The sequence below is a fragment of the Ursus arctos genome, unplaced genomic scaffold (genome assembly GCF_023065955.2).
Source record: "Ursus arctos isolate Adak ecotype North America unplaced genomic scaffold, UrsArc2.0 scaffold_34, whole genome shotgun sequence".
Taxonomy (NCBI): Eukaryota; Metazoa; Chordata; class Mammalia; order Carnivora; family Ursidae; genus Ursus; species Ursus arctos.
Genome location: NW_026623030.1, coordinates 9,894,838 through 9,921,572, shown reverse-complemented (window position 1 = coordinate 9,921,572; position 26,735 = coordinate 9,894,838). Strand labels below are relative to the sequence as shown.

The following is a 26,735-nucleotide window of genomic DNA, read 5'->3' as shown; positions in this document are numbered from 1 at the left end:
GTTTCCATATCTTAGCTATTAAAAAAGCACTTGAAATTGAAAATAGCAGTGCATGGATCTCATTTTCTTCAGATAAAACCCAGAATGGAATTACTGTATCATAAGATAGGTCTATTTTTTAGTCTTTTGAGGAAACTCTATACTGTTTTCCGTAGTGGCAGCACCAGTTTACTTTCCCATCAACAGTGCACTAGGGTTCCCCTTTCCTCTACATCCTTGCCCACACTTGTTATTTCTCTTGCTCTCTCTTTGATAATAGGCATTCTAACAGGTGGGAGGTGATAGCTCACTGAGGTTTTGATTTTCGTTTCCCTGATGACTCGTGATATTGAGCATCTTCTCGTGCACCTGTTGGGCCAGGCTTCATTTTAAATTTCAGTTGCTGGGCGGCCTTTGCTGATCCCTGCCCAAGGTTACCTCTTGCCGTTTTCGCCTCATCTTCTGCAGTTCCCCAGTCTTCATCAAACACTGTCTTGTAACCTCCCACTTGGAAGTCCGTGCTCTATGCCAGCCTTACACCCTTAATGAAAGCACAGTTTATCATGGTCATTGTTACATCCCTAGCCTAGCTCACAGGTAATAGGTACTCAAAAATACTGCTGTGGTTGTTGGAATGAATGAATTTTGAGAGCGATCATATGCTGCTCCTATACTTTCCTCACTGTGTGGCCTTGGTTGAAGGACCCAGCTGACCCTCAGTTTTCGAACCTTTGAAATGAGATAACACCATCCAACTCTAGTGTGCTGTGGGTTGCAAGTGAGCCAATATACATAAACTCCCTGACACACAGTGGATGCTGGAGGAAGTACTAATTTTCCTTCATAAATGGGTAAGCCAGCAGATAGAGATTTTCCAAAAAATGTAATCATGTTTTTAAAAATAAAAGCATTACTTATTTATATAGTAATGCACAACCTACCTTTTCTACTTGTGAGTCAAGTAGAGCAAGTCTCTGAGAACCTATTATGAGCTGCTTATCTCAGCAGAGTTTTTAATCTCTCTCCTACCTAGTGGCAGCCCTAGGTCATTTTCAGCCTTCTAACCAGCCACTCTGTTTATATTGCTCCTTAATTGCTAGTTGGAGATGGGAGTGTTCAAAACTGCATTGCTGGTTTGTTTGTTCCCCATTCTGGGCCCTAACTGCCCTCCTGTGGCTCTTAAGTTCTCAGAGGAGCTGTCTTCCTAGCCCCGCAATTCTAAACCCAGTTTGAAATTGTTCGTTTCCAACCCTGGGTCTGATCTCTGTGGCTGGGATGTTGAACTGCCTTGTAAAGAGGAGCCAGGTACCAACACTGTCTCTGACCCCATTTGGTCCTAATTTATTCTTTTGGGACTGTTCTTTTTAATTCAGAGTTAATAAGACTAGGATTTTTTTAAAAACAAAACTTTTTAAAATTGTAAATTAGTGCATACTGTAGAAAATTTAGAAAGCAGTGATTGAAAAGACAAGCAAAAACGACGTGTCATCTCATTTTCCGTCTGTAAACACTGTTAACATTTCGTATTTATTTTCAGTCTTTGTCATTTTCTTCAAAAATAAAGCTTCCTTAAAAATTTTCTAGGTCGGTATTTATAAATAAATTATACAGAAACAACAAATGTTAACCATAGTTTTATGACTCAAAGATAATTACTGTTAATATTTTTATTTCTGACTTAAAAAAAAGTATATGGATATACATGGATAGATTTTCATGGCAGAGTTTTTAAACATTACAGGTAAAATGAATATGTCTTTTGTTCCTTCCCCATCTCTCCCACTCATCCTCCCAGAGTAACCCTTTTGTCTATTCAGTGTGTACCTTCCTCAGGGTGGGATGGGGGGGTTTGTTATTGGCATCTAGGAAATAAAGGACAGGGATGTGGCTGACCACCTTCCAAGGCCTAGGACAGGTGCCCCCAATCCAACAGATAGTATCCCATCCTGAATGTCAGTAGTGCCACTATTGAGAAACCTTCTTCCAGACCTTATTCTGTGAACATGCATACACACACACAATTTAGTTTTATGCTTTTTAAAGGTAAGCGGCATCGTATTTTATTGTTTTACTACTTGCTTTTTGCTCTTAACAATATGCCTTAGAGAAATCTCCAACTTGGTTCATATAGTTCTACCTTCTTTCTTTTATGGATAGTATTCTGTAATACGGGTTTGCCATAGTTCGTTTAATCAGTCTCCTATATGATCATATAGGCCATTTGTGATTGCTTTTATTATCTTTGTACTGATTTCTTTGTGTGTACTTCTCTAGAGAATATATTTAGAAGTAGAATTGCTGGGTTGCTAGGTATTACTCTTGTTTCTGGGAATATGTGAAAAAAATAGGTAGCAATTTTAGTATATAGACAAGGTATTAATCCACTCTATTTAACATTATGTTGTGACTTGGACAGAGACTGAACTATTGGTTTACCAAATCTGTTTTCTCTCTTTTTCCTCACCCATGACTGGGTTACATATCCCAGCCTTCTGTGCAGTTAGTAGTGGCCTGTGACCCAGTTCTAGACAATAGAACGTGAATGGAAGTGATTTTTGCTACTTCTAGGTCTGGCCCATAAAAACCTCCCAACTACGATCATCCAGCTGCTGGATAGACAGGAACATTACGGGTAACTTTGACAGCTACAGTGATGAAGGCAGAGCTGCTGGCAGCCGGGGTTTCTAAAGGCCTGCGTGGGACAGAGCCCACCTCCACCTCCTTCTGCCTCTGCGGATCTGGTATCCCCTTGGACCGTTTCACGCACAAGAAATAAACTTCTTTTGTGCTAAGTCAGTAAAATTTTGGTGTTCATTACAGCAGCTAGCCTTATTCTAATTAGTAGAATTCTTTTTTGTTTCATTGAATGTTTTGAAAACACCATTTGAAATAACTGTGTGGTACCTCACAATATGGTTGTGCCATAATTTATTTCACCATTCTGTTATTACTGAACATTTAACATGTTAATAAATTTTTCTTATAATGTTGTGACAAATCATCTACAAAAATCTCATCCAGCTTTCTCATTATTTTGTTTATACGGGACAGTGGTTCTTAACTGGGAAAGCTCAGTTTACCACCCACACCCCGCACCTTCAGGGGACACTTGGCAATGTCTGGAGACGTGTTTGTTTGTCACAACTTGGTGCAGCGGCAGTGGAGGGTGGGTTAGGGGGACAAACTACTGGTATACTGGCATCTAGTGGGTAGAGGTCAGACATGCTTCTAAACATCCTATAAGGCACAGGACAGCCCCCCACAGCAAAGAATCATCCAGCCCCAAATATCAACAGTGCCAAAGCTGAAAATTCCTGGTGTTGAGGCTAGAAGTGAAATTACTGCATCAAAGGACATTTCAGGACTTTTGATTTGTTCTGTCAAGTTGCATTTGAGAAAGTCTTCACCAGTCTGTATTGCTACCAGCAGTGCATGAGAGTACCTGACTCACTCCATTCTCACTGATGCAGTGAGTTTTGTTTTAATAATTTTTTTATACTTTGCTATTTGAAAGTTGAAGTAGAATCTTCTTTTCTTTTGTGTTCCTTTGCTTACTAACAAAGAAGAATTTTTCCATGTTTGCTTTTTTACATTCTGTTGGTGGATTGTATGTTCTTTCATTCTTTATTTATGGCAGATATTTTCTTTGGGATTTTTTTTCCCATTTAATTTCCTTTTTGATGTTTGCCATGTTTTGGACATAACAAAATTTAAATTTTTATACAGTCATATCTTTTGATTTTATTCTTTGGGATTTCTGTTGTTTTTAGACTTAGAAAGTCCTTCCCCATTCAGAGATTAAGTAGTCACCTAAATTTTCTTCTAGGTTTTTGTGTTCTTTTTTATGTTTAACCTTTTTATTCTGTCTTACTTATTTTGAAGAACTGTCTGTTTTTAACTAATTGTTTCATCTCCATTTTCTTGATAATCCTTTATTTCTCCATTGATCTTATAACCAGGATTTTTAAAGAAGCCTTTAGCATGATTTGAAAAGATAAACTTGCATTTAAATGTTTCTTCTATGATTAAAAATTTAACACAAATATGAACCATGGCCTCGAAGCAGGAAATGATGTGGATGTTTAGAGAACAACAAATATGCCAGGAGGTCTGGGTTGTATGGAGGGAGATAATAGTAAAAAAGAAGGTTGAATCACAGTGTGAAAATCATTACTTGCCAAGCCTGGGGGTTGGATTAGTATGCATTGGGAAGTCATCAAAGGTTTTTAAGCAAAGGGACGGCATAATCTGAGCTATGCTTTAGAGAAATTAAGGGCGTAGTATGGAGGGGGTAGAGGCTGGAGGACCGGTTAGGAGGCCGTTAAAGCAAATGCACCTGAGAGACAAAGGCCCAGAGTGGGAGGGGCCTAAGGTAAGAACAGGGTCTCAAAAAACAGATGCCCAAAGAAGCCAGGCAGAGCTGCGAAGGAATGAAGTATGTTTCCATGTGGGGAATGGTGGAGTCTGTGTGGAACTTGAAAATGTGTACATACACTGTCTGACCCAGATAGCCACTCTTCAGTTAGGTGGTTTTTCCTTTGTGAGAATATGGGTTGATGTTGTCATATGTGTTCTTCGGTGTTCACAGGGAAGTGGTAAACCTGGACTTTAATGTGAGATTTCCTAATTAAAACAACAGCAACAACTCTATGTGAACCAAATAAAACATGTTTGCTGGCCACCTCGTGCTACATTAGACACACCTCAGAGGTAGAATCAGTAGGACTTGCCCATCATTGGATATAGGAAAAGAAAGAGATTTAGGGGAATCAAGATAATTTCAGAGAAGGTGATATGGTCCAGTGAGACATGGGGCAGCTCATTCTTGAGCTGGATTGACTGGGCTTGAATCCCAGCACCATGACTTACTAATTGGATGGCCTTGGTCAAGTCACTTCATCTCTCACCTGTGACATGGGGATGATAATAGTATCTATCTCATAAGATTGTTTTGAAGATTAAATGTGTTAATATACGTAAAATGTTTAGGCTAGTGTCTGGCACAGAGTACGTCAATACTAGGTGATAATTATTATTTTAGGTAGTTATTAGGGTCAGCACGGCAGTTAAGAGAATAGGTTGTAGACACAGCTGGCTTGGGTTTGAATCTCCTAACACTCTTCAGCTGTGTGACCATGGGTACATGACTCCACCTCTCTATGCCTTGTCTATAAAATGGGGAATAACAATACTTTTCTAATTCTGTTGCTTATTAAAGAGGCCAGCACGATGGTCTAGTAATAACTAGATTTGTTGAGTTTTTTTTTTTGAAACTACTTACGTTTCTTAATGAGAACAGCAAAACTGAGTACTGCACCTAATTAATTATGATTACGATGACTTTTTTTTCTTTTAAAATTTTCCCTTTGCCTTAGCTTCTCATCAGCAAGACCCTGTGGTTTGTGTTACACATGGAGCTTGTATCAGAAGTTACCTTCCAGGCTCTCTATTCCTTTAAGTTGGTCCCACCTCTGTCCTCTCTACTATTGCTCTGGTTCAGTCCCTTATAACTTCCTGGCAGACTTTGTCACTCAATTCCTGTCTTCCTTGCCTCCAGTCGTGCCCCTGCCACAGTTCATCCTTCACACCACCCTAGTGATCTTTCTATATTGCAAAACTAGAATTAATTATCACTTTGGTTTTTGTGGTTGCTCTGGTTTTGCTTGCTTTTCTGTGTGCCAGTCATTAACATAAGAATTTTTAACTGAACTAGAAAACTCCTTTCTAGAGTGCCAAACATAATCAAGTAATCTGTACCTTTTATTTTTCTAGACAAATCCTTCTTGCAGGCTTTTGTGTCCTGCTCCAAGCTTGACCAGTTGTTCTGTAGTACCCTTCATAGATGCTATCCTGAGACTTCCCTCCCTGTGATCCTGAGAATTCCTTTGCCTCTTCCCTGTCTTGTACCCTCTGCTTCCTGAATTGCATTCTTTTTTGGTTTACACCCATATGTTGCTGGAGCACATCCTCATTAGTTCCTTAAGGAAAGATGCATGATAGGGGAAGTTTTTAGGACCTTAAATATCTCAAAACTCTTTAATTCTGCTTTCAACTTTGATGGATAATTTAGCTAGAAATAGAATTCTAGATTGGAATGCTATCCTCCCAGAGTTTTGACAGTATTTGATCCATTCATTGTCTTTTAGCTTTCAATTGTCAACATGAGAAGCCAAATGAATCCTAATTATTTATTAATCGCAGATCTTTCTCTCTGGAATATTTTTGGGATCTTTTCTTTATTCCTATTGTCCTGAAATTTCACAGTGGGTCTTTTGTCTTCTTCTTTTTCTGGAATTTCATGTGCTTAAGTTCAGTTTCTTTAAATTTTTTTTGTAATAACTTATTCCTCTCCATTTTCTTTGTTCTCTACAGTTAGAACTTTTATTAGTCAGATGTTAGATTTCTTGGGTTGATCTTCTAATGTGTTGTTTATTGTTCTCTCTCTTTTCTATTTCCTTGTTTTTAAAAATCCTACTTCTGAAGTAATATTCCTCTTCAATTTGTTCCTCTTCATGTGCTATTTTCTGCTGTCATTTAAAATATTGAACACTTCTCTCTTGTCCTCTTGTTCTTTTTATGTGGTGTTCAAAAGGTTCATGGCTGCAGGCTGTTATTTGATGTCCCTGAAGACTTTATAATTTGGGGGAATTTTTTTCCCCATCCTTTCATTGCATCTGTTCCCTCTTGAGCTCTTTGTTTGTTTGTTCATTTTGGTCACTGACTTTCAAATGAGAAATTTCCTCAAATGTCTAGTAATCTTTGGCTCACTGCTCATATTCGGAGTGAGGCACTAAAAACTGATTAGAGCCTCTGTATGCTTGGGTGGGTCTTGTGCATAGAAAGATCTCAAGCAGGTTAAAAAGACCAGGAGGATTGTTTTTTTGTTTTGTTTTGTTTTAGTTTTTTTGGGGGGGGGTGGGTGAGTGGGGGAATTCCCTTATGTTTATATATGCACATCTTTCCTTTGGACCAATTTCCTCAGAAACTTCTAGTCTGCTGCCAGAATATATACATGTAGCCGCCAACATAGTAGAAACTGAGCAGAGCAGAGGGACTTGTAATGTGGAGACGGGTGCCCCGTGAGGAGAATCTCACCATTCAGAATGCAGACTTTCACTGATGGCCCTGTGTGTCATTGTAGCGTTTCAATTTTATCTTCATCTCGAAATGTCTGCAGAAAGTAGGCTTCCATCTTCTGCCAGATTGGGGGAGCAGATCTAGGCTCTAATAGCTTCTTATAGAAGCTTTTATCCTACCCTCTCTTTCAGCTCTGAATCCCTTCCCCTGAACTTCAGAAGCCTTAGTGCCTCAATTCTGCTCCTTTCCAGCATTCTGCAGCTGGACTTGGCACCCCTCCTTGCAGGCCGTTTGGTTTCCGCTCTTCCTGTCCTACTAAATCAGTTACCATTCATCCATCTGCTTTCCATCTCCCCAAATTCGGTGGAGATCTCTCATCTGCTGGCATCTTTCTCAGTCTTTTTGTTTTTCTGGGCTTACAGCTTTTGAAAAAAATTTCTTTCACTGTTGTTTTACTGGGGTTTCTGACCAGAAGTTGAGAAACTTGGGGTTTTCATTTGCTCCAGGCACCCAGAGGTCTGTTGCACTTAACTGTTTTCCTGTCTGTCTCCTGAGTGACTCTACAGCAGATTCCTTGTCTCATTTGTCTTTATATTCCCGGGGCCTAGGACAGAGGAAGCCCTCAAATGTTTGTTGAGTGAATGAGTAAATAAATATATTTTAGCAATTCTTTGTTAGTTTTGCAAAGCATTTGTGTTCTTGATGTTTCTGGAAGCACAGTGCCTACAGTGCCAGTCTAGATTCTGCCATTGTGGCGCGGCCCATCTCCTTTGAACGCAGCTGTTATTCACAGTATGCTCGAGTTACTAAGAATTCCCAGTGGGCATTGTTATGCAGAGGATTTTATTAAGTATCCAATGATGAATATATCTCCCGGCCTCTTATTACCAGCCCCCTGAAGCACATCCTTGATGCCCCCAGCTGACTTAATCACCACATTGCTCTCAAGTACCCAACGCATGTTTAATGCACTACTCTGGTTTTGCCTCTGATGGCACCCATGAGAAGTGTGAGGACCACTATTTATCTTGTTAGAGAGGAGACATTGGAGGAAGCATCCCAGGGGGGAATGTAACTCACACTTGGGCACATCTGGATTCTGCCGTGAAAGACTCGCAAATCCCTGACTGGAGCCTGGAGTGAGGCTGTGGATAGTGGCCTCTGCCTTTTATCACCAGTTCAACACGTTTAATTTCATTATAGTGAAAATTAGGTTAAGAAAAAATCAAAGTTCTGTACTTTGACAACTCATCAAATGCAAATCGAGTTTCTTTGTTTCTTTTAAATTAAACTCAAGTTGTCACACTTTCACATTAGTGAAAAATTATTTGTGATAGACTAATGTTTTAGTTAGTTTTTTTTTTTTACTTCTTTCCATTTTTTATTTTGCATTCCTTCTATGTGTAAGAGGTTCGTCTTAACCCTTACTGTCACTTAATGAGTCCTTTTCAGCATTTCTACCTGTTTTTCTTAGGTTCCAGGTACATAAGCAAGGACCTGTAGTAGAGTCACTACCAGTAGAGGGATCTTAGAACTTGGAAGCAAAACTTCATTTATCCTCCTCTTTTCTCCTTATTTCTTCCCTCTCTCTCTCTTCCTCTTTTGAGCCATAAAATTAAGTAAAATAAACTTTTCATGTAATCAGATATGATACAACATGTATTATGGGGAAAATGTGCTGCTGCTTTCTTGGGGAGAAGCCGGAGCAGGAAAAGCGCATATCCCACCCCCACGTGGAAGGGGGCATCATCAGACGTGTCATCACTCACTGCTCTGCCTTCTCCCTCCTGCTGCTTTGTCTCTTTCACAGGGACCGAATCATTACCTCCCCTTTCAGCATTCACTAGGAACAAGGTAAACCAATCCACTCCTAATCCCAGGTTTATTCAGAGAGAGGCTTCTAAGGTTTCCATAAAATGACACACTTTCCAGTAGTCTCTACTTAATACCATAAGACTTTGAATAGAAGCTTCTGCAGATGGATGCTGCCATTCTAGGAGTTGGGCTAATTCTTCCTTCCTGTTCAGCTTCCAGCATACATACATTACAAGGCACATAAAATGGTCCTGCCTGAACTCACAGCCCAATACCACTGTTGAAAACCATCTCTATCCCTAAATGGAGTAAACTTAAACCTGAATCAGAACCTATCCTCTGACTGTTTGTAATTACAGACATTTGGGAGCTGCTTTCTGGGATTTTTCAGGCAGGCCAGACACATTAACCAGTCCTAGACTTGGCACATTCCCTAAAGTTTTCACTTTATATCTCAGCATTTATATATAATCTTCAGGATAATATTAATCAAATAAAATATACTTCTTTTTAGACTCAAGAGTAGGTTGGCAAACTTGCAACTCTAAAGGTAGTTTTTCTATCTAGGAGAGAGGGAGTAAAAAATTGTAAGGTGCTACTACAGCGTAGTAGAATTGTTGCAGGTTTTTCTTCCTCAGTCTTAATAAAATTCTGAGTCTGTATCCAGTTTGTGGTACAGTTTGACAATAGCCATTTTTATTAAATGTTGCAAATTAGAAATACCTGCCTGCGAAGCTATTCTAAGCACCTAATTGTAAACAGCAATAATTATGAGTCCTTTTCAGAGCAAGTGCCCTTGCCTTCTTCCTCATTTTTATTTTTTTATTATTATTATTATTATTATTATTATTATTATTATTTGTCTAGGATTTCTGGAGGAAATGCAGTGTGATGGAAGTATTCAGTTTTGCGTTCAGGCAGGCCTAGATTTAAATTTCAACCTTCCTGTTTATTAGTTATTTGTCTTTGAACTAGTTGCTTAATGTTGTCTATTTCCTCATCTGCAAAATGAAGGTGAAAATGGCTACCTTGTAGGTCCTGGTGGGGATTTGGGATAATGTAAATAAAGCACCCGATATTTCATAATTCACTGACTCTAAGATGCACATTTTTTTTCATATTTTAGTATCTCTGAAATCAGGATGATCTTGTATTCTAGCATACAGGCGTTGTTTGATTGCAACATTGTTGTCCTTTTATCTGTGGTACATATTATAAGGTGTTTCTTAAACTGATGGCAACTTTGAATTGACAAAATGTGGTATGCCTGGCTCTCAATGAATAATTGTCAGACTTACTATGATGATCTATTTTTTCTAAGAAAGACTTTAATGGTAACCCAGAAAAAAATCTGAATTTTACTAAGTTTCCTAGACTTTAATTTGGAGTACCATTATAATTACTCTTAGGAAAAATAGTATTATAACAAAAATATTAGTGACTCCTGTTTAGTCATTTTATGTCTCATGTGAACAATGCAAAGGTAAAAGGGAGTAGATGTCATAAGACTTAGCAAGAATATTACTGACTGGATGAGGAGAAGCAGGCAGAAGAAAATCAAGGACAAATATGAGGGCTCATGACTTCTATGTAGACAAACACCAAGGTGGCAACTGAGCAGGAAAGTTTTGGTGAGCCAGAATTTTGCTTATAGAACTAGAGGTTGAGAGGTAGTGGTATCACCAGTATTCATCCTGGCTTTCTTACCTTTGAGGATAGAGTTTTCTTCTCTAATATCCTTGCACAAACCGAAAGTCCCATGACTATCAATTTGGTTCTTCAGGTGTTTGTTGAGTGCCAGGTGTATGCTAGACTGTGAAGTTACAGAGATGAATAAGCCAACTCTTGGCTTCCAGAAACCCCAGTCTAATGTGTCTTGTGCTAAGCTCCCTTTCCCATCACCCATATCCTATATCTTTTCCTATTGCTTTAAGTAGAAAATATATGAATCAACTCTTTTTGCTTTAGAACATACTTCCTTTGAAACTTTAGTACATTTTCTGGTATTCACTTCTATCCAAAACAAGCATACCACTGAAAAACAAATATGAAAACTAACATGATGAAAAATTTGATCATACTTGTAATTAGAAATTTTATCTATCAGTGTAACCTATATTTAATGTCAGTTTGGGTATTTTTATAGTAAGCTAATATTAAAAAAATAACTTAGGATCTTAATTAAAATTTTGGTTTTCTTCAGGGAACGTACTGTGTTCCCTTTTTAGATCTTGGTGTAATGTCTTCTTTCTTTGGGGATTCCCAAAAAGGAATGTTATGTGCTTGCATGCCCAAACAATTTTTGTGCCAAAGAACAGTGACAAATGCAACACAAGGGAAATGACATTTTCAGGTTTTTAAAATTAATATAATAAGAGAGGGGAAGGAAGGCACTAATTTAGTGTATTTAAATTTTAAATAAATGTACAAAACGGATTAAATGAATATAAATGTATGACTTTAAAATTACTTAATTTACTCAGTTTTATTGGTATTTAGCATCTATAATAACAGCCAGCAGTAACTGAATACTTGTTTTGTGCCAGGCAGAATTCTAAGCTCCTTAAATGTATGCTTGTAACAGTCTCATGAGACAAATATCATTACCCGCACTTTATAGATAAGGAAACAAGGGCAGAGAGGGTCAGTAACTTCCATAAGGGAACATAGCCAGCAGAGTCAGTATTCCGACCTAGGTAGTTCGAATTACTGTATTACCCAGGCATTGCTAACTCCATTATTATTTAGGAGACAGAATCAGCAGCTGTTAGGAAAGTTATTAAAGTATTTTTTTAAAATTAAAAATTTTTTGGGGGGGTGGGGGTAGAAGGAGAAGGAGAGAGAGACTCTTAAGCAGGCTCTGTGCTGGGTCTTGATCTCACAACCCTGAGATCATGACCTGAGCTGAAACCAAGAGTCGGAACCTTAACCAACTGAGCCACCCAGGTACCCCAGTTACTAAAGTTTAAACTTTGCTGTTAAGGGGCGCCTGGGTGGCTCAGTGGTTAAGTGTCCAACTCTTTGTTTTGGCTAAGGTCATGATCTCAGGGTCATGAGATGCTCAGTGGCGGCAGGCGGCGGGGGGTGGGTTTGCTTCTCTCCTTCTTCTCCCTCTGTGCCTCCCCCCTGCTCTCTCTCTCTCTCTCAAATAAATAAATAAATAAATAAATAAATAAATAAATAAATCTTTAAAGAAAGAATAAAGTTTGCTGTTGAATTTGTCACTGAATAGCTGCCTGGGATTTTAGAGAAAAGAGCAGTATATATTTAAAATATCCTACCAACCTCATCTGTTAACATTGCCATGTAATTCTGAAGAGAATATTTATTATTTAAAATAAAACTGTGAGAAATTAATTCTAAGTAGATCTTGTATATAAATCATTGGCATTTAGGTAAAGATTATTAAATAAAAACGAGTGTAATTTTAATATCGGGAGCCTAATAAAGCTGGTCTTGGGGGACTGCTGGAGATGAGGGCCATAAGACAGGGAAAAGTGAATGATAATGCTGAACTTTTGACTGGTTGGAAGAAATGGTGACAGCATTCACTTCTTTTGTTTATCATGGAATCACAGGAGTAAAGGGGACTTAGGAAGGTCAGTGAGGGCCTGAGTTTGAGGTGACTGTGAGATGGTGTGGTGCAGTTTGGCAAAGCAGAGTGAGGAGGTACCAGCGGGGACATGGAGGCCTAGGCTCTAGTCCTGCTCTTGCTGATTGTTTAGTGAGTTGATCTTTGGCCAAGCTACTTGACATCTCTTGGCCTTCATTTCAACATCAAAAGACATTGAGGGGTTCTGTTGATGAGTGGTCTTCAAATTCTGCTCTAAAGAATCCTCCAGGGTGCCAGAGATTCTCTTAATGCTTGGGGAGAAGAGTACACCCTAGGCCAAGTTAACCTAAACAAGTACACTTTAATCACACAAATCACGTGTATTTGTAATTTGGTTTAAGCAAAGTTTGAAAACTGATGGATTAGGCCTCTCCCAGCTCTAAAATTTTCTGTCTCTTGTTCTGAAATCCAAGTTTGGACTCATCTGACAGGGATAGAAGTTGAATTTGCTGGAGTGAGCAGATGTACAGAGAGCTGAGACTGTGGGCCATTTATTCTTGAACGGTTAGAAGACAGGCATTTGACATGTCCTGCATGAGGACCTACCCTTCACAGTGAGAGGGCTGTACTGATACTCCTTCCTGGGTAGTAGTGGAAGTTCTCATTTGTTTCTTCATTTTCTAACATATTTCCAGGACCCTCGGGGACTCCTTTCCACCCAGTTTAAAGACTTCTTGCTTAAATTATTATCTGCTGGCTGCTGCAAAGAAGCTGTCCTTTTCTTGGGCATTCTTCCTTCTAAGAAATGTCTCTTCTGCCTCTTGTGTATGCACTTGCACACATATGTGTTTTTTTTCTCTCTCTCTCTCCAAATTTCTCCATTATATTCTGCCCAGCCAAAGCCAGATTTTATGATTCGGTATAAGTACTGTCTTCAAAGGGTGATTGACTACATTCCAACCCCCTACAGAACAATGTTTTATAGCCTACTAAAAGTCAGGTTGGCTGGCAAGAGTAGAATGGAGCAGTTTTGATTGGACTAAAACAGCATTATGGTAGAATATGTCTCCTAACTCAGGTCAAATTATTGCAGAAGAAACTTGAGTGGATTATGCCATTAAAAACTGATTTGAGATTCAGTTATCTATCACTCCCCCAAATAAAACTGAAGATGTAGGTGAAACTGAGGATGGGAACTCTTAACTGATTATTTCAAGTAAGTGAGGGAATTTACCCCCAGTGAAATTCAACTCCCTAAAAGGACTACCAAGACCCTAGGATTTTTACATGGCTATCATTTTGTGGTCAAAGGGCTATGTAGAAGGGAGGCAGTTCTTTGTAAAAATCATCCTAGGTGGACAGTGTGGGGCTGCAGTGGAAAGTGTACGGATGTGAAGGAGGGAGAAGAATCCTTACGTAACCTGCGGGAGAGGTTAGGGGGTAACATATCTTTCCTCTGACGTTCGGCATCAGTGTTACCACTCACGGTCCTTCATGAGAAGCAGCACGCACTCATCATTGGCTGCAACTTGGCAGTTCCAGCGCATAGCACAGATGCCTGTTGTATTGCCTCAAGTTTACATGGAGCATCAAGTTTTTTAAAAAATGAAATCATTATAAATTCTGGCAGTTTTTATGGTATAATTAAAATGTCTAACAGGATACCTCTGGGAAACTAAATGCAGTTTTACTATTTATAGAGCCAGCCGAGGTAGTGTTTCTTGCCAACTTTCATATCTTATGACCTATAAATTGCTCTTAATAGCTAATCTGTCATCTCAGCTTCTCATACAAGAAAGCTTGTTTCCTTATTAATCTGTTAATTTGCATCTGCAAAGGACATTTACAAATTCTTGGTTTGAAAACATTGCTGTATTAATGCTGGGCATTATAAATAATTTATCACCTGTGATAGCAACTCTTAGGTCTAGGTAATAGATCTTCCTGACATTGTGTTATTCTTCCAACCCTAATATAATTTTGATAAAAATAATTATTATGAAAGCTCCTCTGGCCCCGCAGTATTAGAAAAGGCTGACAGATTGCCGTGGAGAAGCTATAACGATCACTAACCGTTCTCTAAGCTCAGAGTAATAGATTCAAGCCAACTATTTCCACCATGAGATAGTATATAATAGAATTCAGATAGGCACAAATCACTCTTTCACCTTTTCAGAAACAACTGCAGAATAGTCCTCCAACCCTAGCTTTAGGTATTGGGACAAACTAGTTAGATTGATTATAATAAAGCTGGTACCAATTATGGAACATGTACAACACAAAAGTGATTTAAGAATACTAAAGACCATATAATTACAACTTCCCTGTTTGTGTGGTATTTAAGTCTCTTTAGGTTGTGGCTGTGAGTTCACAGTTTAATAGAGAGCCCATTTCGGGAAGCTTCCTCCTTACCAAGAGCTTTAATATTTAATTGTTTTGTTCATTTGTTGTTTTCTCTGTTTTAATACAAGAAGGATTTGTAGGAGCAGGACACAAAGCATAAATGGGAAGAAATGAGAGTGATGAGAGCATTAGGAGAGCATTACGGTTATATCATAAGGCTGAAGCCAGGACAGAGTCTGCACATGTTATGGGATTCTGTCTGCCTGTTAAAGGGAGGCTCTGCGTCTCAAGCTATAAGCTTCCTGGTAATCCAAACAAAAAGGTAAATTCAACCACTTATAAGATTCACTTTTTTTTTTTTTAAAGATAAACCCATTGCAGCTGCTTGGTAGAAGCATTGAAATCTGAAAGAAATTTTTCCATTGCTCCTTATAAAGATGACATTGGGTGATACCATGGACAATGGCCTCAATAATATAGATCATAATTTCTTTTGATTATTTTTGTCCAGTTGGTTTTGTGTGACTCGAGTAATTAACTTTGGGTGTTCATGACTATCATTTAACTTTTACACAGACTTACTCTACCAGCTCAGTTGCTGTTTAAGGGTAGAAATTCAAGCTACAGGACGCTCATTATATAGAGAGTGTGTGTCATTTCAGACCGTAGGAAGTGTACAGACCCCGCAGAACATGATTCAGTCTTCTGTTTCTGTAGGTTTATATGGGGGTGACTAGAGATTCCCTCTAAATAAGCCTGCAATTTGGGTCAAGTATTACCAGGTAGACAGTTGTCTCTGGGTTATGAAAATTTTAAGGATTAGCTAAGTTCTGATTTTAGTACCTAATTCTTCTCAAATTTAGTTTTTCTATAAAAATGTCTAAAATTTCATCATTCATAAGCCTATGGTAATTGGTAAGTGCCTAAAATTTAATCATCCAGAAATGTGGTAATTTAAATAATTGAATGACTGGGTAGCGTTAACTATAACTATGATGACTGGGGCATGAAAATTAGTAATTTATGCTGAGTAGTGTGTTGATAAGGCTAGGCCAAGTTATGCTGCAATAACAGTAAATCCCCAGATATAAGGGATTTAAAACCATAAAGATTTATTTCTTGTGCCCACTGTATATTCATTACAGGTCAGCTGGGGCTCTGTGCCATATTGCCTCAATTGTCGCTTGCGGTTCAATTCTGGTGAAGCAGTGTGTGGCATAGAGAAGAGAGAAAGTGGTGAAGCATGCACTAGTTTGTAACACGTCACCTGGATGTGATTACATTTATCGGCCAAAGAAGGTCACGTAGCCACTCACACCTGACTTCCTGCAGGCAGGGATGTGCACTCTTACCTGCATGGAAGGAGAAGAGTTAGAATATTCATGAACAGCCCCAAAGACGGCATTAAATATCATTAGTGCTTAAGATAGATCTTATTGTATTCTAACTAGTCATTATTTTAGTTAGGCATTGTGGTGTTGTTGGTACCACTGATCTCCCTTCTTTTCATCTATTTCATGGAAATACATGGAAGTACAGACCTGATCCTGTCAGTCTGCTGCTTAAACCTGTGGCCCTTATTGCCCCCTGGGTGGCTGTAACTCCCTCAGCAGAGGCTAAACTCTGGGTAGTCAAATGAGCAGGAGACCAAGGGGCTGGCATATGTGGATGTGAACCTGGCTTTGCTATTAATTGTATACTTTCGGGCATGGCACTTTATCACTTGGAGTCTAGTTTTAGCTCACAAAGTGTATAAAATAATAACACACACATAAAGGGTTGTTATAAGGATCAAGTGAAACAACAAACATGGAAAATGCTTTAGATTTTACAAGTTGATGGAGAAACAGAACTTCTCCAGACCCACCTTTCAGATTCCCCTCTAGCCACTACCGTACTTCCGGGTCTGAATGGCCTCTCGTTATCCTTCAATGTCTTCACTCATGCTGTTTCCATTTCTGAGAATTACCCACTCCTCAAATGAGGAAAGCTCCAATTTATTTATTTTTTAATTAATAGACTGCATTTTAAAGAGCAGGTTTAGATTTACAGAAAATTGAGCAGATAGTACAGAGAGATGCCACATGCCCTCTTTTCCTTCTCCACTTAGTTTCCCTCCCTATTAACATCTTGTGTTAGTGTGATACATTTGTTAAAATTGACAAACCAATATTGATATACTGTTATTAGCTGAAATTCGTAGTTTACAGAGTTTACATTAGGTTTCATGGTCATGTGCAGCCCATGGGTTTTGACAAATGCATGATGTCATCCGTCCACCATTTAGGTATCATGCAGAATAGTGTCACTGTCCTAAGAATCCCCTGTACTCCACTTATTTATCCTTCCCCTGCAACTGCTGATTTGCTTTCTCTGTAGTTTGCCTTTTACAGAATGACAGTAGTTGGGATCATACAGTACGTAGCCTTTTCAGACTGGCTTCTTTCATTAGCCATGTACAATTAAGGGTTTCTCTATGGTCTCTTTGGGGCTCCATCATTTCTTTTCAGCACTGACTAGTATTCCATTGTAAGGAGGTACCAGAGTTTATGCATTCACCTATTGGAAAACATCTTGGTTGCTTCCAGTTTTTAGCAATTGTGAATTCATGTGCGGGTTTTTGTGAAGACATAGGTTTTCATTTCATTAGGGTAAATACATGGGAGCATGATTGCTGCATCATATGGTAAGAATATGTTTAGTTTTGTAGGAAACTGCCCATCTGTCTTCCAAAGTGGCCGTCCCGCGTGTATCTGTATCCCTACCAGCAAAGAAATGAGAGTTCCTATTGCTCCACATCCTCACCAGCATTTGGTATTGTCAGTTTTTTGGATTTTCGTTATTCTAATAGGTGTGCAGTGCTATCTCATTGTTTTATTTTCAATTCCCTGTGACATATGATGTGAAGCATCTTTTCATATGCTTATTTACCATCAGTATATTTTCTCTGGTGAGGTGTCTGCTCACATCTTTTGCCCATTTTAAAATTGGGCTGTTTTTTGTTGTTGAGCTTTAAGCGTTTGTTTTGTTTTGTTTTGTTTTCATATTTTGGATACAAGTCTTTTGTCAGGTATGTGTTTTGCAAATATTTTCTCCCAGCCTGTGGCTTGTCTTTTCATTCTCTTAATAGTAAGTGTCTTTTGCAGACAAGTTTTTAATTTAAATAAAGTCCAACTTAATTTTTTTATGGGTCATGCCTTTAGTCTTATATCTAAAAACTCATTGCCAAGCCCTACGTCCCCTAGATTTTCTCTTATGTTATCTTCTAGAAGTTTTATACTTCTGTGTTTTACACTTAGGTCGAGTCAACTTGTGTCAAGATGTAAGGTCTGAGTCTAGATTCACTTTTTTGCATGTGGATGTCCAGTTGTTCTGGCACCCTTTGTTGAAAAGACTGTCCTTTCTGCATTGGATTACCTTTGCTCTTTCATCAAAAATTAATTGACTATGTTTGCGTCAGTCTGGAAATTTTTCATGAATGAATGAACAAATGAACAAACCAGCTAACAGACCCAGAACACTCCAGTGTCTGTGTAAGCTTTGACCACTTGCAGTCTCGTGCTTTTCCCAACATTGGGTGTTGGATATACCAATGATTCTAGACTGCTCCTGGGTAAAGGGTGAATTTTCTTACGCCTACATTTGCAGAAGAATACTATGAGTAATATGCTTCAACATAGGAAGATGATTACACATCCTACCATCAGTGGGGCAAGCCTTTTGTGTTGTCCTTTTAGTTCTGGTGACATAACCTCGTGTTCCATTTTCTGCTACATCTTTAAATTTTTTATTTAGTACTCACCACACTGGAAGGTATTAATATTCCCATTTTACAGATGAGGAAACTGAGGTTCAAAGATGTCACATAACTTGTGCAGTATCACGCAGTTTGTCATTGAACCTGTGCAGGCCTGATTTGAGATTCTGTCCCTATTCTTCTACATCCCTCTGCCTCTTGGATTACAGGTGGTGAACCCAGGACCTTGGGTTTGTGGGCACTGAATTGGCAAGGAATACAAGGTGCAGGTAGATTTAGATGAAAAACCATAGTTCTGGTACTAGCTGGTATATCTCCGCTTTAAAAAAAAAAACTATCCACAGTTAGTCAATCAGCAATTATATTGAATATTCTCTGCATGTAATCCCCCCACAAAATATACCCTTATGAAAAATACATACAATGGGGGGAGGGAACATACTAGAAGTGAAGGAAAACATGTTTAAGTCTTTAATCTTTAATGGTAGTGTTATCAATGTGGTTATAGTTTGGGTAGTTTAAACTTTCTCTATTTTATATCTCAAACTGAAAGTCCTTAAAGGTGGTTTGGAAAAGCATGAGCAAAGTTCCTTCTTTAGTTGCATGAAGCTGACTTGTCAGATGCAGTTCTGCAAATATTCAGGTCACAGAGCAAAGGGTGATGACTCCTGTGTGCTTGGTCTGCAGCTGGATATCATGCTTTGGCAAGAACCGGAGTAATTTATATCTTGTAAAAAGAGAAAAGTATTGTCTTATCCCAGCCAGATAGTTTGTTAGCATAACTGTGTGCATTTTAGTATTCAAATACAGATGTTCCAAAATGTTTCCACTGTGGGAAGCAGCTGCTGCTATTCTAGCACAAAAATCTCAAAGAGATTAATATACAAAGGCAGCAGTGAACCTTAGTGGCAAATGTAGCATCTGCTTGAGGTGGGGCCTGCGATTCCCCATAGATAGTGGGTCTTCAGATTCTCGTGAACAGCCTGAAACCATGTTTCAGATCTAAGCTTATTCTACAGGAACAGAAACAAAGACAAGTGATTAATTTGTAATTCACTTAGCTGATAAATATCATCACATGTTATTTGCCCAAGGGCTGTAAAACACTGGACTTTATTTCCTGTGGCAACTGATAGGAATATAGTTGTTTGGTCGTAATGACTGATGTGTTCAGTTGCCATTACTAGCTTTCCGCCAGGTAACAGAGCTTCGCCCAGCCAGCTCGCAGTCATAAAACATCCATCCACATCTTAGTGATACATTCCCTGAGAACTTGCTGTTTATGCAGGACACTCAGATGCACTGCTTCATCTGATCCCATCCTATCCCTGCGAAGTATGTACACTGTCTTTATCAGCACAATTTACATATGAAGGAAACATGGATGAAGAAGCAAAGTGACTTACCAGGGTTATACAGCCAAGGCTTCTGACTCTAAATCCTGTTCCATTCTTATATTACATCTCTACTGTAGAGCTGCCTTTCTAATTTCAGAGGTTATGATGTGTGCTTCATAAATTATATTGGCTAGAGATGCTGGCTTCCAGGACACCTGCCATGAAGAGTTGCAGCGTGACAGCACTGTCTAGTAACCGGAGGATGCCAGGGAAGGGCGAATACAGTAGTCCTTCCCTCCTTTTCCCACACCCCAGAGGGGAAATGCCCCAGTACTCCCTTTACTTCTGTTCAGAGAACTTCAGCAGTTGAGCTCCTGTGTCTCCCTGGCATTTAGAGAAATGAAGAACCAAAGCAGAAGATCCCATGGCTGTCATTTGCAGTTGCCATAAACCAGAAGTTCTTAAGAACAGCGATGCCTGGGGTGCTGTGCCTGCCCCAGGCCTTATAAATCCATCCTGCAGTGTTCAAGGGCTCATTGCCTCCAACCAGATCTACGATTTGGAATTATCTAGTGAATTATTTATGGTTTATACATTTGACAGAGGCTCATGGCTGGAGTTTGAAACACTCAATTCCTGGTGCACTGCAGGGACCTAGAAATGTCTGTCTGGAAAACCAAGGCTCAGGGAAGTTAAGTTTCTAAAGGCCCCAGAGCTAGTAAAGGGCAGTGCAGTATTGAATCAAGTGTGTCTGATTCTAAGTTACACTAGCTCCGTAGTGAAAGATCTGTGTGCAACAAAGATTTGTGGGTGGGGTTTGTGGACTGTGTCCTGGTACTTAGCCAGGTGTGGGTGGAAAACCTCAGAGACGAAGGTGGGAGGGCCAGTTACAGAAGTAGAGGAAAGAGGCAGGGTCCCTGGGCCTGCAGCAAAGGAGGAAAAGGAGATTGTTGGGGAGGGGGAGGGGCATTGTGAGCAGGAGAAAGGCTTGTGTATGATGTGCTGACGTGCAGTTCTAACCTCTGGTCCCAAAGAGGCTCCTGAAGTGGGTACCCGAGACCAGTACATGTTCAAGTGGCGTGCTCTTTGATGACATCATTGCTGCTTCTGCCAGAGTCACGGTGCTGCAGCACTGTGGCTTTTATGGGCTCGTTTCTGCTCTTCTCTACTCAGAAAAAACAAAAAGTAAATTTCTAAGTATGTATTTCCTCTCTGTTTTCCTAAATCTTTTTGTTGAAACGTCTGTGAAATGATAAAAGCAACTTAAGGGGCACCTGGGTGGCTCAGTCAGTTAAGCATCAGATTCTTGATCGCAGCTCAAGTCTCGATCTCAGGGTTGTGAGTTCAAGCCCCGCATTGGGCTCCACAATGAGCATAGCCTACTAGAAAAAAAAAAAAAAAAAAAAAAAAGGCGGGGCACCTGGGTGGCTCAGTCGGTTAAGTGGCTGCCTTCAGTTCACATCATGATCTCAGGGCCTAGGATCGAGCCCCACATTGGGCTCCCTGTTCAGTGGGGAGCCTGCTTCTCCCTCTCCCTCTGCCCTTCCCCCCACTTGTGCATGCTTGTGCTCTCTTTCTCTCTCAAATAAAGAAATGAAATCTTAAAAAAAAAAAAGGCAACTTAAAATGATATGGAACCCTTTGCAAATACACAAGTTGCAAAACATCATAAAGATGGTCGGTGTTTCAGTTATTTTGATCAAGAACTGCTATTTCACAGGCAAATAAATAGGGTAGTAAATCACTCACACCTATAAAATATTAATAAAAGTGTTCTGAAGTGCACAGACATAGAACACATCTCATAAAGAAATGCGCTTACTCCAGGTGGGACAGCCTTCCCTCATTGTTATTCCCTAGCCTGGAGGCCCTTGTGAAAATCACTTGCCTACCTGCGACAGAGCACACCCTTTGTTCTGCCAGGATCACGTGCTCATGTTGGGAAGAGGGGGCATCGTGAAGAAAGGGGGATACATGGCTAGAGCTGGAGGCACAGGATGAAGGATGGAAAGGGTAGGCGAGCCTGCAACTTGTAGAATCAAAAGGTGGGTGGGGGATGGGTTAAACAGGTGATGGGGACTTGTGATGAGCACCTGCTGTTGTATGGAAGTGTTGAATCACTAAATTCTACACCTGAAACTAATATTACACTGTATATTAACTAACTGGAATTTGAATAAAAACTTAATTAACAAGGGGCATCTGGGTGGCGCAGTCGTTAAGCGTCTGCCTTTGGCTCAGGGCGTGATCCCAGCATTCTGGGATCAAGCCCCACATCAGGCTCTTCCTCTATGAGCCTCCTTCTTCCTCTCCCACTCCCCACCTGCTTGTGTTCCCTCCCTCGCTGGCTGTCTCTCTCTGTCAAATAAATAAATAAAATCTTTTTAAAAAAAACTTAATTAACAAAACAAAACACAAAAAGAGGTTAGACAAAGCCCAGTGTAACGTCCCTTTTATGTCTCTGCAAAGGAGTTAGAAACTAGACTAGACTCTAAGACTATATGCACTTGTGGAAGATTCCAGAACCCATGTGACTCTTGTTATTTTTGTTGTCCCTGTTTGGTTCACTATACCAACATACAGTCCTTTTCATCAAAACCTTTAAGACAAAAAGGGCTCACGTACTTTTCTTTACACAAGAAGTGTATGCGTGGCAAGCATTGTGAGGGGACTAGGAAGATAGCTTCTTTCTGCACAGAGGCCAGGGTCAGAAGAGCCTGTAGGCAAGAGGAGTAAAGCTGGAAGAGCCAGAGGCACCTGGATGGCTCAGTCGGTTAAGCATCTGCCTTCGGTTCAAGTCATGATCCCGGGGTCCTGGGATTGAGCCCCATGTTGGGCTCCCTGCCCAATGAGGTATCTGCTTCTTCCTCTGCCCCTCCCCCTGCTTGTGCACTCTCTCTCTCTCTCTCACTCATAAGTAAATAAAATCTTAAAAAAAAAAGTCTGGAAGAGCCAATGCTGGGCCTGAAAACGGGTGGTAAGGCCCAGTGGGACCACCCCATTCAGAAGAGTTGTAAGTTGGAACCAACCATTGTTTTCCCCTGGGGTTTATCCAAATCTAAACCCTCCACAGGAATCAGCACTGATGAGGTCACCCTGAAGGAACACAGATAAGAGAACAGGACCCGACAGTCATAAAATTGACCCAGTCAGGGTCCTGAGTCACAAAATTATCATTCATCATTCTAAACATCTCCCTTACTGTTAATCTATCCATTTGCATTGGGAGAAAACACGACTAGAGAAATGCCCAGGAGTGCAAAGACCCAAGTATGGATTTCTCATGAAATTCCTATGCTATATTGTCTGTAGTAATTAATTCTGGTTTTCTTCAACATTTTCTTATACTACAGAACTTAATGGCTATTAACAGATATAGCATAATACTAGAAATGTCAATATGTCTTTAAGCTAAAACAAGGGTTATATGGAACACAGTCTGTTTCTACGAGATTAGGTATTGAAAGTTACTGATTAAATTACCATTGTCTTTTATTAGGAACTTGCTGTTTGGACAGGCCCTTTTTCAGTTCTGCACAGGTCTGCGGACGACTGATAGAAACACCATTAGGCACTGACTTGAATGGTTACAGGCAAACCCTGAACATTTTATCTGCTAAAACAAGCCAAAGCCATTTTCTGATGTGCTTTCATTTCTCTGCCTTATCCTTTCTCTCCAGGCAGCTTCATCAGCCCTGAGCAGTCTGGGCCACGTGTACACAGCCATTGGAGACTACCCCAATGCACTGGCCAGTCACAAACAGTGTGTTCTTCTTGCCAAGCAATCCAAAGATGAGCTTTCTGAGGCACGAGAACTCGGCAACATGGGAGCTGTATATATTGCCATGGGTGACTTTGAGAATGCTGTGCAGTGCCACGAGCAGCATCTGAAGATAGCCAAGGATCTGGGGAACAAGCGAGAAGAGGCCCGGGCCTACAGCAACCTGGGCAGTGCCTATCACTACAGGAGGAACTTTGACAAGGCCATGTCTTACCACAACTACGTGCTGGAGCTGGCACAGGAATTAATGGAGAAGGCCATCGAGATGCGGGCCTACGCTGGCCTGGGCCACGCTGCCAGGTGCATGCAGGATCTGGAGCGGGCTAAACAGTACCATGAGCAGCAGCTGGGCATTGCTGAGGATCTCAAGGACCGGGCTGCAGAGGGACGAGCGTCCTCCAATCTGGGTAAGGACAAGATGGCTTGCAAGATTCAGGGTCAATGCCCTGGGCCGGAAATAGCCGAGGTAGCCCACTATCTTTTACAGGAATCTGTGTTTGTATTTGAAAGAAAATTCTTTTGAATACACATACACATTATGTATGTTGTATATTTCCTTTAGATATATTTCCTTAGAGCCTGGCTGCTCTAAATCACATGATCCTTCCTGCCATCACAGTGCTGCAAGGATTAGAATTCTGAAATGCTGGAAAAACAGAACACCCCAACCTTGTAATCTGTTTAGAGAGAAGAGCAACCAGATTTATCTAATTAGAGAGAAAGGGAATGAAATGAGGGTATAAAAGCTATGTTTGGTTTAAATGAAAGAGAAGCCGCTAGGAAGTTATCAATGGAAGGGAATTTGAGAAGAATTTTGTTTAAAGGGATTTCTTTACTTGGTGACTTTAATGCCACAGGAAGTGTATTTTTTCCTCAAAAGTATGTGTATTCACAAATGACACTGCTAGTTTTAGTATAAAGGCAAAATTCCTTTTTGAAAGATCTATTTAAATAAGCTAGATGGGTAGTCATTGTTTGATAGTACTTGGTTACATTGAAGATGTTTATAAATTTGGGGGAATTTATATGTAATGGTACGAGATAGTAAGTATTGGTCCCTGGCTTCTTTTTAGAAGATACTGTTATCTGGACTCTACTCGAACAGATGTGGGTACACAATGAATGGAGGAACAGATGTGTTTGGAAGCAGAAGCGGAACTCATCCCTGAGCCCCCTTGTTTGTTCTGTGTCCACATGGACTCAGGACAGGGAGAAGACAGGGAGAGGGGGACCTCATTGGTATTAGTGTATGCTGCTTGGATATTAGTAGCAGCAGAATGTACAACTCAGCTCCCTTTTCTTATGTGACCTACAAAACTGAGGCACCCTCTTCTCCATTTATATAATTTTAGCACTACTCCTCCCTCCCCTTTATCCTCTGCTCATTGTAACCAGATGTTTCATGAATGCAGTTGTTAGAAAAAGTCTGGCAAATCCCTGGAGATAACTCTGAAGATGGTATTGAGATCAGAATGACAGTCTAGAGAGTCTAATAAGAACCATAGAAATAAGCTCTTGGCATTATATATTCATTCAATAAATTAGAAGTCTTTATTGAATCATTACTATATGCTGAATCCTAGAATAATTGCCTTAAGGGACAGAGATTTAAGAAAAAAAAAATCTTTGCCCTCAAAGAGCTTATAATTTAGTTGGGAAAATAAGACTTAATACATAGGACAACAGTGGCCTCTCTATGAGACAGTATTAGTGATGTGGTGTTGCCATGAAATTCCAAGAAGGGAGACCCTGAGAGCTGGGAATAGCCTGGAAAACTTCTTGGAGGAGGTTAGGCCCATGTAGACATTGAAGAATAGGTGAGATTTGGCCAGTAATGAGATGACATTGATGGGAAGGGTTATGTGAAAGAATGGGTTGGCATATCTGAGAGCCATGAGTACTCTAGGACTGTGCTAGAAGATGGTACATTAGTATGGACACAGGCAAGAAATCCACTAACAGAAACTCCTGAAGGTTTTGAAATGTAGGAGTAAGAACATAGATCAGATATTTAAGGAAGACAAGTCAAACAGTGACACCTAGGATAGATTGGAGGGCTTGGAGCCTCGGGTTCAGAAGGCCATGAATACTGGACCATTCATATTTTCTTTATCTTCTTGTGTCAGCTTTAATAAGTTGTATTTTCCAGAGACTTTGCTCATTTCATCTAACTGTTGAATTTAGGGGCATAAAGTTGTTTATAATATTTTCTTATTTTCCTTTTAATGCTTGTAGGTTATCTAGTGACATCTTTCAGTTTTGTTATTGGTAGTTTGTGTTTTGTGCCTGCAAACCACCCCACCCCCCTTTTCTGGATCATTCTACATAGAGATTTATCAGTTTTCTTGATCTTTTTAAAGACCCATTTTTGCTTTTGTTAATTTTTTTAATTGCTTGTCTCATTTCTATTTCACTTATTTCCGGTCTCATTTTTGTCATTTTCATCTTGCTACTTACTTTGGGTTCTCTTGCTAGCTTCTCAAAGTCAGACCTCAGGTCATTAATTTTAGACCTTTCTGCTTTCTACTACAAGCATTTAAAAATATAAAATTTTCTCCAAACACTGCTTTACCTGCATCCAATAATTTTTGGTGTATTATGTTTTTACCTTTACTGAGTTGAAAAACGTGTGCTAAGATTGTTGTGATTTCTCTTTAACTCCTAGAAGGGTTATTTAATTTTAAATATTTTGGATTTTCCTAGATACATTATCGTTATCAAATTCTAGTTTAATTTCATTGTGGTCAGAGAACATACCTCGTAGGATTTCATTGGGTGTAATGTCTTACAGATGTCAGGCAAGGTGGTCAGTGTTGCTAAATGTTCCAGTCATCTTTGTCCATTTTGATTTTTTTGTCTCTATGTTTTGTCAATTGCTAAGAAAGGGGCTGTTAAATCTCTGACTATTATTGCGGACTTCTCTGTTACTCTAATTACCTCTGTGAAACATGGCTTCATGGACTTGGAAACTTTGTCATTGGGTGCATACCCATTTGTGATTGTTTTTGTCTTCCTGACAGATTGGCCTTTTATCATTATGAAATGTTTCTTTTTTGTCATTGGTCATACCTTTTTGTCTTGAAGTCTACTTTA

The 26,735-nt window shown here is 39.7% G+C and overlaps 1 protein-coding gene across 3 annotated transcripts in view; it reads left to right on the top strand.

Moving 5' to 3' along the window:
- Window positions 1-26,735, top strand: part of TTC28 (tetratricopeptide repeat domain 28) — a 590,823-nt gene that overhangs the window by 392,823 nt on the left and 171,265 nt on the right. For all 3 annotated transcript variants that reach the window (XM_044379027.3, XM_057306077.1, XM_057306078.1), the window contains one exon: window positions 23,542-24,049. In XM_044379027.3, coding sequence (XP_044234962.1) covers window positions 23,542-24,049 — 508 coding nt within the window. The remainder of the gene's footprint in view (window positions 1-23,541; window positions 24,050-26,735) is intronic.